This window comes from Hibiscus syriacus, unplaced genomic scaffold, assembly GCF_006381635.1.
Source record: "Hibiscus syriacus cultivar Baekdansim isolate YM2019G1 unplaced genomic scaffold, ASM638163v2 tig00116975_pilon, whole genome shotgun sequence".
In the NCBI taxonomy this organism is placed as follows: Eukaryota; Viridiplantae; Streptophyta; class Magnoliopsida; order Malvales; family Malvaceae; genus Hibiscus; species Hibiscus syriacus.
In genome coordinates this window covers 1,783,811-1,800,682 of record NW_024063499.1, presented here as the reverse complement: position 1 = coordinate 1,800,682, position 16,872 = coordinate 1,783,811, and the positions used below count along the sequence as shown (strand labels likewise).

Sequence of the window (16,872 nt, the reverse complement as noted above, 5' to 3'; positions counted from 1 at the left end):
TTATTTTCATCTACTTAAAAAAATTATTAGTGGGATTATTTACATTCTGAAATTATAAATCATTTTTTTGTTTTCTTTGTTAATCCCATAATATATGGATTTCTATACTACTCGAACCTTTAGCCTCAATTACCGTGTGACTTATTAACCTCTGAAAATGATCTCTCCATTCTATCTATAAATAAGCTGAAAGAATTGGCGAGGCTTCTCAGCTTTGCAGATTCGCATTCTCCTTTTACTTTATTCTACATTTCCATTCCCAAAGATAGTGAGGTAGTGAGGCATTTCCCGCCAAGAAACAAGGCTCCATTTCTCCCCTTTGTTTTAAGGTACATACATGATAATTTATGGATTATAAGCTTCAACTTCCTTTGCATGCATGGCATTCTCAACTTTTGTTTCATGAAAGTAATTGTTGTGCTCTTTGATTGTTTGTAGGCTGATCTGTATAATACAGCGATGGAGATTACTATAAAGGAGACGACAATGGTAACTCCATGCGAAGAAACTCCAAAAACAAACTTATGTGTCTCGAACATAGACCTAGTGATGACCGTATATCATATTTCGACGGTATACTTCTACAAGCCGAATGGTAGCTCGACGTTTTTCGATACCAAAGTGCTCAAGGAGGCTTTAAGTCGGATTCTGGTGTCGTTTTATCCAGTAGCCGGCCGGTTGGGGAACGATGAAAACGGTAGGCTCCAAATAGTCTGCAATGGCGAGGGAGTGTTGTTCATCGAGGCTGAAACTAGTTCCGTCATGGATGATTTAGTTAAGGATTTCACAGATGGTTCAAAGGTTCCTCAACTTGTTCATAAGTTCGATTACTCTGGTGGGATTTCTTCTTATCCTCTTCTAGGATTACAGGTACAAAAATTTAACAAAATGACTTTAAACCCAAAATTATTTGAACCCTAAATGACTTGTTGGATATGGTAAATGGATATTTGTAGGTCACTGCTTTCAAATGTGGAGGAGTTTCTATTGGAGTTACTTTTCAGCATACCCTGGCAGATGGTCTATCTGCACTTCATTTCATCAACAGTTGGGCTGATACTGCTAGAGGCATGTGTCCTACCATTGCACCGGTTCTCGATCGATCATTTCTTCGAGCCCGAGACCCCGCAACTCCGAAGTTTCGTCACGTCGAATTCGAACCATCTCCTTCTTTGAAAACAATTTCAAATCCTGAAGCACCCAGACCTTCAACTGTATCCCTTTTTAAGATCACAGCCGAGCAAGTCAAGGCCCTTAAAGACAAAGTGAATGAAACTTCAGGTAAGACCAAGTACAGCACCTACAGCATCTTAACAGCACATATATGGCGCTGTGCTACAAAAGCACGAGACCTCGTCCAAGACCAAGAACTCAAGTTAACGATACCGATCGATGGCCGAAACAGATTGCATCCGCCACTTCCCCCCGGTTACTTCGGCAACGTGATCTTCCACGCGGCACCTGTTGCCTTGGCCGGTGAAATCCAATCTGAATCGTTTTTTGATACGGTTAATAGGATTCACGAAATATTGAGAGGAATTAACGATGAGTATCTGCGATCGGGTATCGACTTGATCGAGACAACCGCGGATGTGGAAAGCGTAAGGCGAGGATCAAAAACTATGCGGTGCCCGAACCTTAGTATCAACAGCTGGATGTGGTTGCCGATCCACGATGCGGATTTCGGTTGGGGTCGTCCTGTTTTTATGAGGCCTGCGAATATCGTCCATGAGGGCAAGTCGTACATATTGCCCAGCTCAACTGGTGATGGGAGCTTGACGCTGGTTATACGTTTAGAGACTTCTCACATGAAGCACTTTGGAAGTCTTCTTTATGAATTCTGATCAACTGCTTCTTTCCATTGAATCTTTGGTTTTCTTTCATCATCTAAGATTACAACATTCAACTGGTTTCAATATTTGGGTTTTTAGTTATGTGGGTTTTTAGTTATGTTGGGTTTCTTTCATATTTGGACTGCTTTGTACGTGTTGCATCTTCTTCATGTTTTAATAAAGGGCAAATTATCTATTTAATCCCTTGTTTATTTTTTGTATTTCTGTTTTGATTAGTTAGTTTTTTTTAGTCTAAATTTATCTATAATTTTTTATAAAATGAGCAATAATTTTTAATATTTGTACTTTCAAAATATCATTTTGAATAGAATCTTCTTGGTTAGAAGGAAACTATTAGTTAATAAAAATCAATGTGTTTCGTTGATATAATAAGTTGTGTCTAAAATACTTTAGTGACACATTTTATAGGTTCAAAATTTGATATAACACATAAAATATGTCTAAATTGATTATATGTTATATGCTACTATTGTCTAAAATTATTATATTATATGTTAAATGTGATGAAATGACACATTATTTATTTAAAATGATGATGTATTATATATTATATGTAAAAGCATGTGACAATGTCATTTTATTACTTTTTGATATTTAATCAGAAATTATTATGTCCCAAATAAAATGTTAAATTAAAACATTTAAAAAATTAAAAGTTAAATGGACTATTCGAATTAAAAAATAAACATTTCTTTATATTATACCTTTTGGACGTTGCGGCAAATTATGTCATCGTGGTGGTCCTGTATATGGGATTAAACATGGTGTCTCAAAGTCATTATGGCCCTCTAGTGGTATAATTATTAATTATATCTTTAATATTAAAAAATGATAATGGAGACTGACAAAAATCACGAGAAACTGGGATAAATATTTATCTTTATTATTTTAAACGTGGTTGCTTTGCATTTGGGTTGCTTTATTCTCTCATTTGAGCCGCCATTACATGTGAATCAATTGATGGCTGATTTTGTGTTCTAGATCATTACCTTCTGTTTCGAATGATGCGCAATCTGATGATGCATGCAGAACGTGGGCGGCGTGCCATTAGGATGGCAACGGGCCGGGTTCGGTCAAGTATTGGTCTCCGTCTCCGTCCCCGTTTAAAAAATCGGTACCTATCCACGTTTAAAAAATCGCGAAAATTTAAACGGAGATCTCCATCGGGTAATCGGAGAAAACAACGGGAAAACGGGTATCCCCGTTTAGCATAAACGTTTATTTAAACGGGTATCGGTAGGGTTGTTCATTCGGTTAATTCGGTGGCCGAACCGACCGAACTACCATTAACCGAATTAACTGAATTTTTTTTCTTTAACCGTTAATCAAACCAATTTTTTTTCGAAAATATTAACCGAACCGAATAAATTTCGGTTAATTCGGTTAATTTTTGAATTAACCAAAATTTTTTAGAATTTTTGAATTTAATACTAGAGAGCAGCTGTTGTTCCATTTGCTAGGGAAGAACGTGATGTTGGTATAGGTCCTGAGGCTGATTTTAATATGGCTAATTCACATGATTCGCTTTGTCAGAGGAACGTTAAAGCTTGTGTAATGGAGACAGCTTGTATGAGGTTATTCGAATGCGATATGAAAATGAGGGTTGCTGTTGAAGAGACGACGACAATATGCAAGTTGCATTGATTTTAAATTTTGCTGGACATAATTTCCAGCTTGCCAATGCTAGTGGTAGGCTTCAGGTGTGTAATGGTGTACTGGACGAAGACCCTACAACAAGTACACGTTCGTTGGAAGTGGCATAATACCACCAAACCAACCAGACTTTTCCCATTTAACTAGACAATGTTTGTCTATTAAAAGATATTAAAGGTTCACACGTGATTGCAAACAAGAAGTGTAAGCACTATTTTCACGATTAAAAGAAAAAAAGAATATTATGAGACAGCGAAAATTGAGGTAAATTCTAGAAATTGAAGCGGGGACGATTTTTTAAAGTGGGTCAGTATGGGGTGAAAAAAATAATAAAAAATATTTAAGGCTTAATTTAAAATATGTTATTAATATTATATATAAAAAAATAATTATTTTTAATATTTATCGGGTCGGGTATTGGGTCGGGTAATCGGGGCGGGGATTATCAAACCCGTCCCCATCCCCGTCCCCGTTTAACATAAACGAATTTTTCCCGTCCCCGTTTATCATCCCCGAACCCGACCCGTTAAATTCGGTTTTCGATTTTTCCCGTCGGATTCGTATTTTTTTGTCATCCCTACGTGCCATGCAATGAAAAGTGGGGCAGTTAGGGGAGTTGTTGGAGGGAATTATATAAGGAAATGTAAATTAATATAAGGTTAAAAAATAACGTGATTTTAATTTTAATCAGATAATTAATAAAGTTGGTAAAATGTTATTGAAAATATTAATAGACTCATAATGCTATTGATGAAAAACATGAAGAATTTTTAAAAAATTTGGTAACTGGTAAACTTTGATTATAAATATGTATTGATACCTATATATAATTATCCATACTTATTTTACTGTGGAAAACATTAATTTAGGTTTACCTTTTCAGTGAGTTTTAAGATATTAATTTAATAATTATAAGCGTCTAATGATTTATTTTTATGTTACGGTATATATTATTATTAAATTAGATATAATAAACATAGATATTACATATTTATTGTTATCTTTATTTAAAATTGTTATATTTAAATTCGAAATAATAGAGATAATAAGGTCTAAATAATCGAATAATTTTTTGTATAATGAAGTTATTAAATTAATGTTGTAGGTGGAAAACATAAAGAACTATTGAATTTTTTTTAAACATAAACTGTATAGTACTTACTCTAAAAGTATGGACAATAAGTTATGTCAAACTATTGTCTTGAAAAAGTATCCATACCAATATTGTATGTATTGATACTTATATTTAAAACTTATCTAGTTAAAATAAAATAGACCATACCTATTATGTTAAATTATCTACCGGTTTGTTTGAAGGTTACTAATAATGTAAACGGTAAAATAAAATAGGCGCAACCTCTTATGTTAAACTACCAACCAGTTTGTTTAAAGGTTACTAATAATGTAAACGGTAAAATAAAATAGGCGCTACCTATTATGTTAAACTAGCTACCGGTTTGTTTAAAGTTTAATAATAATGTAAACGGTAAAATAAAATAAGCGTTACCTATTATGTTAAATAGGCGCTACCTATTACGTTAAATAAGCGCTACCTATTACGTTAAACTAGCACAGATTTGTTTAAATGTTAATAATAATGTAAATGGTAAAATAAAATAGGGGCTACTTGTTCTATTAAATAAGCACTACCTATTACGTCAAATAAATGTTACATATTACGTTAAACTAGCTACCGGTTTGTTTAAAGGTTAATAATAATGCAAATGTTAAAATAAAATAGGCGTTACCTATTATGATAAATAGGCGCTATCTATTGCGTTAAATAAGTACTACCTATTCATTAAACTAGCTACAGATTTGTTTAAAGATTAATAATAATGTAAACGGTAAAATATATACAACTTAACTGTTTGAAATATTTTTTATAATTTATAAGTATTAATACTTATAGGTTGATGTGAGGGGTGAAATTCATCAAAATTTTCAAAAATATTGATACATTATATATCAATTATCAATATTTTAACATTCATCAATTTTTTCAAATGCTAAAGTCTCAATAACAATCATCAAAAATCTAAAATTCTAAAGTATCAATATCAGGTATGAATAATTTTCCTGAATACATATTGATACATATACACTAAGTATATAATAATTTCATACATCTACACTAAGTATCGATATTTTTACTAAGATATTTTAATGGAAATTTGTAAATAAGACCTTTTCAATCTTAACATTTCAATTTTTTTTCAAATTAATAAATTTCTAAAATGATAAAATATCTAACATCATAGATGATATTGATATTTGCTAAAGTATCGACCATTAGATTATAGTAGTATCAATATTTATTTTAAAAATAATTTCCATCTAAAGATACATAATATATTAAATCATACTGATATCATTAAACATAACTTTAATATTGTAGATTGCAACCTACTTGTTTCTTAAAAATAACATTATTGGACGCAGCTTAGTATGTTAATATTTATTTATAACAAAATAAGAAATTAACTGTAGAACTATGTTTTGATATAACAAATTAAGGCAAAATGATTTTGGACTTGAATTGAATTTATTCAAAGTTTTCGAAAGGTTTCAAAAATAATTCAAAGTCCATTAAATTCGAATTTGAGCAAAAATATTAAGAATTACCGATACCCCTATGAATGGGCACCGATACCCCTATGAATGGGTATCAATACCCCTATGAAGGCTCAAACATCGAATGCAAAAAGGGTACTAATACCATGCAAGGGTATCAATACCATAGTGCAAAGTAGTACCGATACCCCTTAGGTAGTATCGATACTACAAGGCTCCAACGGCTAGCAACGACTAGTAAATTTGAAATTAATAAAGGTAGTATCGATACCCTTTGAAGGGGCACCGATACCCCCTGTTCTGGGCAGCCTTGTTTTGCAAAAAAATAATCCCCAAACGACTCCAAAACATCCTCAATGGTTCTATACGACTTCAAACTTATTTTAAACTATAAATACAAGCTGAGGACACTTGAAGAAGTAAGAGAATATCTATCCAAGCATTCAAACACAATAGAAGAAGTTTTTCATTCTTATTTTCATTCTCTCTTGTAAATATTGTTTTAGTGAGCTTAATTCTTGTAAACACCTACCTTTGAGAGGTTTATTTATTTACTTCTTTTATCCTTTTGTAAAGGGGAAATGTTATAGCTGATTTTGTGAAAAGCTAGGGAAATGTTATAGTTTAGCCCGTGAAAAACTAGGGAGTTTATAAAGGTTATCTTTTTTACCTTGAAAAAGAAAGAACAAATTAGTGAATTTGTTGGAAAATCCTTGGCGAGGAGCTAAGGTAATGGATGTAAACTTGTTGAGAAGTCGAACTACTATAAATCACTGTACAATTTTCTATATTTCAATCTCCTTACTCCCTAAACACAAAAATCGTTTCGACCCCTCTTTGTAAACCGTTTTGGTTGTCGATTCAGGCTTCCACAAATCCTAACAATTAGTATCAGAGCTTGACTCGTTAGAATGCTTAACATCCTTGAGACGATCCTCGAAGAAGCTCTACTGATTCCCGACGTAACCGAAAAAAAGATGGCTTCAACCTCCGGTGCGTATTACATTGAAGATTCATATATTATTGATTCAAAACCGATCAACAAGCCACCATTCTTCAATGGAGAAAATTATACACATTGGAAGAATAAGATGATGTTCTTTATTTGAGCCTACAATCTAGGAGCTTGGAACTCAATCATGAACGGTTATTTCACTCCACCTGGCGAGTTAGATGATTGGAGTAATGAAGATAAGAAAAAGTACCATCTCAATGCTAAGGCTATGCACATTCTCTTTTGTGTTTTAGGCCCAGATGAATATGGAAGAATCTCATCTTGTTCCAGTGCCAAAGAGATTTGGGAGAAGCTCCAAGTCACTCATAAAGGAACCGACGAAGTGAGAGAAGCAACGAAAAGTTTTCTCAACCATAGCTACGAGAACTTCAAGAGGAAACCCGATGAAAACATCAAAGCTATGACGGATAGATTTTTCGTGATTGTCAACGGTCTCAAGGGATTTGGAGAAGTAATCCCTAATGAGAACCTTGTAAGGAAGATGATCTACTCTCTTCCAAGTTTGTGGCAATCGAAGAAGACGACTATTATCGAAGCTAGAGACCTAAAGTCTCTCACTCTCGATGAATTGATTGATTCTCTTCTCACTCATGAGATGATATTGAAGGAAGAAGAAGAAAATGAAGAGAATAAGAAATTGAAGAGAAGAAAAACAAGAAGAAGAATGAGGTAGGTATTGCCTTCATATTCACCAATGAAAGCTATCAAGATTCAAGTGATGAAATGGATGAAGAATATGAGATGGACAAGCTCTTGAAAGAACTCAAGAGATTCATGATTTCCATGGAAGTGAAACATGAATCAACCAATAAGAAGATTCCCCCGATGTGTTTCAATTGTCAAAGAAAGGGGCATGTCAAATATGAATGTCATCTTTTAAAGAAAAAGGGGTCAAGCAAGAAGAAGACATTTGTTGCATCTTGGAGTGATGAAGATGGCCCCAACGATGAATATGAAGTAGTCAACCTATACCTCATGGCCACTCAAGAAGAATTAGAGGTATCTTCTAACTCAAATGAATTTAATTCATTTACTTTTGGTGAGTTACAAGATGCTTATAATAGGTTGTATTTGGGATTTGAGACCATGAATTCCAAATATACGAAATTAATTTCAAAACTCAAAATTAAAGATAAATCAATTTTTGATTTTGAAAATCAAAATGAAATTTTGAAAAATGATTTAAATCTTTCAAAAATCAAAATAAATGATTTAGAAAAAGAAAATTTTTATTTAAAAGTTAAGCTTGAAAGCTTAACAAAAGAAAGAGAATTAATTTCTAAAACCGACCTATTATGTTTAGAAATGACAAAATGCTCACATTGTCATTTTCATGGTCACAAGGAACATACTTGTTCTTTAAAGAAAGGAAAATGTTTTATAATTTGACAAGTATGGGTTCCGAAAGGAACAAGGGACATTGAAACTAATGTTCAAGGATCCAAAGAAATTTGGATACCAAAATCTACTGAAATGTCTCCTATAGGTGTGTGGGAACAATGGTGATGAAAGTGATGATATTCAAGATGCTCTAGCCACACATGAAAAGGGAATAAGTAACCTCTAAACTTAATGCTTTTAATTTTGGTTATTTGGTTGCTCATTTGATTTTAATCATGTATGAGTTTTTTTTTAAATGATTACACATTATTGTTTTTATCTCATGTATGTCAAAAAGGTTTTATGATGAACATTTTAAAGTTTTAATGATTTTTTCATAATTTTTAGTTCATCATAATAAAAATTTGGTCAAAATTGGTTTTAATGCAAATGATATATCTCTAACAATTGATATCAACTTTTCAAATACTTTGATTTTACAAATTTTAAATTTTTGACCTAAATTTAAATGTTTATGCATGTGTTTTAAATGTAATAGATATCTATCTAACAATTGATATCAAAATTTCAAATGCATAACATTTTTGGAAAACTTTTTGCATATGCACTAAATTTCAATAATTGATATTGCATAATGTATTTTAGACTTGGATACATTGAATTTCATGTACTACTAACATGTTTGTTATTCCTTGTTGAAATTCAATTTTGTTTAAGTGTCAAGTTTTTAAAGCTAAATTTTGTTTGAAATGCATTTATTGAGGGAGAGCTTTTGATTTTTCAAATAAATTTTAAATGTCAAATTTATCACTTACTCTCCAATGTTATTTTAGAACTTCAAAGATTGAATTATTTTTTATATAAAAAAGGGGGAGAAGTATGGTTATGGTTTTGAAAAAAATCAATTTCTTAATGAAAAATGTGGTGCTTAACATTTTCATATATCTTCCAACAATTGGTAACAATTGACATCTTTTTAACAATTGGTATCCTTTTGTAAACAATTGGTATCTTTTTCATTAAAATTTTTATTAAAGGGGAGTTTTGCCAAAAACAAATTTTCAAATGTTTTATTATATCAAAAAGGGGGAGATTATAGAACTATGTTTCGATATAGCAAATTAAGGAAAAATGATTTTGGACTTGAATTGAATTTATTCAAAGTTTTCAAAGGGCTTCAAAAATAATTCAAAGTCCATTAAATTCGGATTTGAGCAAAAATATTAAGAGGTACCGATACCCTTATGAATGAGTATTAATACCCCTATGAATAGGTACCGATACCCCCTATGAATGTGTATCAATACCCCTATGAAGGCTCAAACATTGAATGCAAAAAGGGCACCCATACCATGCAAGGGTATCGATACCATAGTGCAAAGTAGTACCGATACCCCTTAGGTAGTATCGATACTACAAGGCTCCAACGGCTAGTTAAATTTGAAATTAACAAAGATAGTACCAATACCCTTTGAAGGGGTACCAATACCCCATGTTCTGGACAGCCTTATTTTGTAGAAATATAATCCCCAAATGGCTCCAAAATATCCTCAACGGCTATATACGACTTCAAACTTATTTCAAGATATAAATACAAGCTGAGGACACTTGAAGAAGTAAGAGAATACCTATCCAAGCATTCAAACACAAGAAAAGAAATTTTTCACTCTCTCTTGTAAATATTGTTCTAGTGAGCTTAATTCTTGTAAACACCTACCTTTGAGAGGTTTATTTGTTTAATTCTTTTATCCTTTTGTAAAGGGGAAATGTTCTAGCTGATCCCGTGAAAAGCTAGGGATATGTTCTAGTTTAGCCCGTGAAAAACTAGGGAGTTTATAAAGGTTATCTCTTTATCCTTGAAAAAGAAAGAACAAATTAGTGAATTTGTTGGAAAATCCTTGGTGAGGAGCTAAGGTAGTGAATGTAGACTTGGTTGAGAAGTCGAACCATTATAAATCGCTGTGCAATTTTCTATCTTTCAATCTTCTTACTCCCTAAACACAAAAACCGTTCTGACCCCTCTTTGCAAACCGTTTCAGTTGTCGATTCGAGCTTCTACAAATCCTAATAATTGGTATCAGAGCTTGACTCGTTCGAAGGCTTACCATCATTGAGACGATCCTCAAAGAAGCTCTATCAATTCCCGATGCAACCGACAAAAAGATGGCTTTAACCTCATGTACGTATTACATTGAAGATTCACATAATATGGATTCACAACCGGTCAACAAGCCAACATTCTTCAATGGAGCAAATTATACACATTGGAAGAGTAAGATGATGTTCTTTATTCGAGCCTACAATCTAGGAGCTTGGAACTCAATCATGAACGATTACTCCACTCCACCCGGCGAGTTAGATGATTGGAGTAATGAAGAGAAGAAAAAGTACCAGCTCAATGCTAAGGCTATACACATTCTCTTTTGTTCTTTAGGCCCAGATGAATATGGAAGAATCTCATCTTGTTATAGTGCCAAAGAGATTTGGGATACGCTCCAAGTCACTCATGAAGGAATCGACAAAGTGAGAGAAGCAAAGAAAATTCTTCTCAACCATAGCTACGAGAACTTCAAGATGAAATCCGATGAATACATCAAAGCTATGACGGACATATTTTTCGTGATTGTCAATGATTTCAAGGGATTTGGAGAAGTAATCCATAATGAGAAGCTTGTAAGGAATATGATATACTCTCTTCCAAGTTCGTGGTAATCGAAGAATACGACTATTATCGAAGCTAGAGACCTAAAGTCTCTCACTCTCGATGAATTGATTGGTTCTCTTCTCACTCATAAGATGATGTTGAAGGAAGAGGAAGAAAATGAAGAGAAGAAAAACAAGAAGAAATAGAAAGTATACATTGCCTTCAAATCCACCAATGAAAGCTATCAAGATTCAAGTGATGAAGTGGATGAAGATGATGATGAACAAGAAGATGAGATGGCCAAGCTCTTGAAAGAACTCAAGAGATTCATGATTTCCAAGGAAGTGAAACATGAATCAACCAAGAAGAAGAGTCCCCCGGTTTGCTTCAATTGTCAAAGAAAGGGACATGTCAAATATGAATTTCCTCTTATAAAGAAAAAGAGGTCAATTAAGAAGAAGACATTTGTTGCATCTTGGAGTGGTGAAGATGACTCCAATGATGAAGATGAAGTAGTCAACATATGCTTTATAGCCACTCAAGAAGAATTCAAGGTATCTTCTAACTCAAATGAATTTAATTCATTTACTTTTGATGAGTTACAAGATGCTTATAATATGTTGTATTTGAGATTTGAGACCATGAATTCCAAATATACGAAATTAATTTCAAAACTCAAAATTAAAGATAAATCGATTTTTGATTTTGAAAATCAAAATGAAATTTTAAAAAATGATTTAGTGCTTTCAAAAATCAAAATAAATGATTTAGAAAAAGAAATTTTATCAACTTTATCAACTAATCAACAACTTCTAGAATTCCATAAGTAATCACATTGTATAAATACAATTGCCAGAAAAAAATAACATTTTATTTTATTATTAGATCACTTGATGAGTTTATACAATTATAATAATTTAAAATATTTACAAGGTAATATAAAATTTAAAAATTTACAATCATTTAATAATAAAAGTTAAATACCCTTACATCTTATGTTTAAAGCTAAAATTTTTGCAGGTAATAACTATTTATTTAATCAACGAAGTAGTTTGATTCGTACACACAATTATAATACTTATATACGTTTAATAATGTTTACGTGATTTTCACCAGTTATAATCTTATTTTATTTTCTCACTCTAGAATTTCTCGGCAGGTATGTCTCAACATTTACAAAATTATTTATTAAGAATTTTAAAGTTATTTACAAAATTTTTATTAAGAAACCTAAAAGACAGAATTAAGAGAAAAATAGATGGAAGAGGTTGATCAATTTGATTTCTTTACGTATTGGAAAATAGAGCAAAAAAATATTTATTAGTATTTATTGTATAATGATATATATCAGTGTATAATTATATTCATATATTTATTTCAAAAATTAAATTAATAAATGGAAAATTACCAAAATAATAAAACAAATACGAAAATAATGGAAATATAGGTTTTGGATATTAGATTTAAATAAGAATGAGTTTACCACGTTCGACGACTACGGCTGATTACTGATAACGATGAGCATTATTAATTTAATTTATAAAAATAACTTCTGTTTCATGAAAGTAATTGTTGTGCTCTTTGATTGTTTGTAGGCTGACCTGTATAATACAGCAATGGAGATTACTATAAAGGAGACGACAATGGTAACTCCACGCGAAGAAACTCCAAAAACAAACTTATGTGTCTCGATTCTCGAACATAGACCTAGTGATGACCGTATATCATATTTCGACGGTATACTTCTACAAGCTGAATGGTAGCCCGACGTTTTTCGATACCAAAGTGCTCAAGGAGGCTTTAAGTCGGATTCTGGTGTCGTTTTATCCAGTAGCCGGCCGGTTGGGGTACGATGAAAACGGTAGACTCCAAATAGTCTGCAATGGCGAGGGAGTGCTGTTCATAGAGGCTGAAACTAGTTCCGTCATGGATGATTTAGTTAAGGATTTCACAGATGGTTCAAAGGTTCCTCAACTTGTTCATAAGTTCGATTACTCTGGTGGGATTTCTTCTTATCCTCATCTAGGATTACAGGTACAAAAATTTAACAAAATGACTTTAAACCCTAAATGACTTGTTGGATATGGTAAATGGATATTTGTAGGTCACTGCTTTCAAATGTGGAGGAGTTTCTATTGGAGTTACTTTTCAGCATACCCTGGCAGATGGTCTATCTGCACTTCATTTCATCAATAGTTGGGCTGATACTGCTAGAGGCATGTGTCCTACCATTGCACCGGTTCTCGATCGATCATTTCTTCGAGCCCGAGACCCCGCAACTCCTAAGTTTCGTCACGTCGAATTCGAACCATCTCCTTCTTTAAAAACAATTTCAGATCCTGAAGCACCCAGACCTTCATCTGTATCCCTTTTTAAGATCACAGCCGAGCAAGTCAAGGCCCTTAAAGCCAAAGTGAATGAAACTTCAGGCAAGACCAAGTACAGCACCTACAGGCTACAGCATCTTAACCGCACATATATGGCGCTGTGCTACAAAAGCACGAAACCTCGTCCAAGACCAAGAACTCAAGTTAACGATACCGATCGATGGCCGAAACAGATTGCATCCGCCACTTCCCCCCGGTTACTTCGGCAACGTGATCTTCCACGCGGCACCTGTTGCCTTGGCCGGTGAAATCTAATCTGAATCGTTTTTTGATACGGTTAATAGGATTCACGAAATATTGAGAGGAATTAACGATGAGTATCCGCGATCGGGTATCGACTTGATCGAGACAACCGCGGATGTGTAAAGCGTAAGGCGAGGTTCAAAAACTATGCGGTGCCCGAAACTTAGTATCAACAGCTGGATGTGGTTGCCGATCCACGATGCGGATTTCGGTTGGGGTCGTCCTGTTTTTATGAGGCCTGCAAATATCGTCCATGAGGGCAAGTCATACATATTGCCCAGCTCAACTGGTGATGGGAGCTTTACGCTGGTTATACGTTTAGAGACTTCTCACATGAAACACTTTGGAAGTCTTCTTTATGAATTCTGATCAACTGCTTCTTTCCATTGAATCTTTGGTTTTCTTTCATCATCTAAGATTACAACATTCAACTGGTTTCAATATTTGGGTTTTTAGTTATGTTGGGTTTCTTTCATATTTGGACTGCTTTGTATGTGTTGCATCTTCTTCATGTTTTAATAAAGGGCAAATTATCTATTTAATCCCTTGTTTATTTTTTGTATTTCTGTTTTGATTAGTTAGTTTTTTTAGTCTAAATTTATCTATATTTTTTTTATAAAATGAGCAATAATTTTTAATATTTGTACTTTCAAAATATCATTTTGAATAGAATCTTCTTGGTTAGAAGGAAACTATTAGTTAATAAAAATCAATGTGTTTCGTTGATATAATAAGTTGTGTCTAAAATACTTTGGTGACACATTTTATAGGTTCAAAATTTGATATAACACATAAAATATGTCTAAATTGATTATATGTTATATGCTACTATTGTCTAAAATTATTATATTATATGTTAAATGTGATGAAATGACACATTATTTATTTAAAATGATGATGTATTATATATTATATGTAAAAGCATGTGACAATGTCATTTTATTACTTTTTGATATTTAATCAGAAATTATTATGTCCCAAATAAAATGTTAAATTAAAACATTTAAAAAAATTAAAAGTTAAATGGACTATTCGAATTAAAAAATAAACATTTTTTTATATTATACCTTTTGGACGTTGCGGCAAATTATGTCATCGTGGTGGTCCTGTATATGGGATTAAACATGATGTCTCAAAGTCATTATGTTCCTCTGGCTAAACTCACGATATAATGCTTTCAAAATAAATAATTCAAGATCTAATGCACTCCCTATATTATTTACTGAAATAGGGTGAAATCAACAGTGTGGTCGTAGGTCGCCATGCCTTCCGGGCGACCTACGGCGTGGCCATGGCTTCCCGGGAGCTGCACAGAGATAATGGACGTCTGCATGGCACATGCACGTCCCCAACACCCCAACACAGGTCACCATGCACGTCCCCAGCACCCCAACACAGGTCGCCATGCATTCCCAGCGACCTACAAGGTCGCCATGCACTCCCAGCGACCTACAAGGTCGTCATGCACTCCCAGCGACCTTGTAGGTCGCCAAGCAATCCCGGTGACCAAACTTAGCCCTGCTGGCGACCAAACTTAACCCTGCTCCCTCGTGCATGGGTTGCATCATAGCTGGGAGATTCTTGCATCCATAGCTGGGAGATTGTAGCCAAGCTTTAACCCTCTGTTCCCTCATGCATGCGTTGCATCCATAGCTGGGAGATTCCTGCATCCATAAGCGTTAATTTAGCTGCTAAATGCAACAAATATTGCTGTTGAATTGCAGCCTTTCAACGCTCAATAGTTACACGATTCAATGCTCAATATTATTTGCTTCAACAATAAAATTTAACGATGCTCTCCAACGCTCATTTTCTTTATATAGAGGATATGGAGGTTTAGGGTTTAGGGTAAAAGCAGAAGCAGCACATATAGAAACTTTATCGAGAGAAAGAAAAGGCTCAAACATTTTTTTGAGGTAATTTTTTATTGTTTAATTTAGTTTATTATATGAAATTATTAGTTTGTTAGCTTAGGGTTTAGGGTAAAACTAAAATTTAGTTAATTAGTTTGTTAGTTTAAGTTATATTATATTAGTTTGTTAGTTTAAGTTATATATTATATTATATAAAAAAATTCGTTAATTAGTTTCTTAGTTTAAGTTATTAAATATAAAAAAATTAATTAATTTGTTAGTATCTTTAAACGTATATTAGGTTGTTTGTTGAAGTTATATAATAAAAAAATTAATTAGTGCTTAATTAGTTGTTAGAAAGGAAAGGAAGAAGACACAAATACGCGAGTAATTTATTATTTTTTGTTGTCCATTTTTAGTTGTTGTGTATGTGTAAATTAGTTAGTTAGTAAGTTTATATTAGATAATTTGTGCGAGATAATTTCTGTTTAAAAAAATATCGTGTTTAAAAATATTTAGTGTTGTTTTAAAAATATTTTGTTTAATTTATATTATATGTGTAAATTAGTAAGGAGTAAAAATTAATTGAATGAAATAATCCGGTCAACGCATTATCTCACGAAATAATTCTTTCGAGAACATTATCTCGACAGTTCTGCCTAACAAATTTGTTTGATATTTTTAAAAAATAAAAAAATTATCAAACTAATCATTATTATTAGTAATAATTACTAAATGATTAGTATCAAATATAAATCATTAAATATTTATAATAAATAATTATTAGTAATCATGACTAAATCATATTATTATTAAATCATTAAATATCAAATCATTAGATTAATAATATTTATTAAATCATTATTAGTAACATTAGTAATCAATCAATCAAATTAAATAAAAAAATTTATTTGATCATTAATATAATAGTATATTATATTATATTATATTTAATGATTTAATGATTTATGAAATTATCTTATCTATTTTTTTAATCTAAATTAATTTATTTTTTTTGTAGAGAAAATGAGCAACAACTTTTTCACGATTGTCCATTATAATTGACATATTATGGAAAATGAGGTCGAAGTAGTTTTTCAGTCTGAAAAAACAATAAATATGATGTTCAAAAAAGACATCACATTTATAGAAATGAAGCATAAGATAGAAAGAAAAATTCGAGTTGCATTTGATGGTTTGAGGTATAGGTTTATGATATGCCTCAACCCAGTCAGATATGCTGCAGTTCTACTTGAAGAAGATGATGATATTAGAACCATGGTTGGATTACATGAGTCAACCAATATAG

General features: G+C 32.5%; 1 protein-coding gene and 1 pseudogene across 1 annotated transcript; both read left to right on the top strand.

Moving 5' to 3' along the window:
- Window positions 1-234: 234 nt before the first annotated feature.
- Window positions 235-1,967, top strand: LOC120192432 (shikimate O-hydroxycinnamoyltransferase-like). The gene is made up of 3 exons (XM_039195218.1): window positions 235-329; window positions 439-870; window positions 957-1,967. The coding sequence occupies exons 2-3, from the start codon at window positions 460-462 to the stop codon at window positions 1,842-1,844; spliced, it is 1,299 nt and encodes a 432-aa protein (XP_039051149.1). The 5' UTR covers window positions 235-329; window positions 439-459; the 3' UTR covers window positions 1,845-1,967.
- A 10,729-nt stretch (window positions 1,968-12,696) lies between these two features.
- On the top strand, window positions 12,697-14,170 carry LOC120192434 (annotated as a pseudogene).
- The last annotated feature ends 2,702 nt before the right edge of the window (window positions 14,171-16,872 follow it).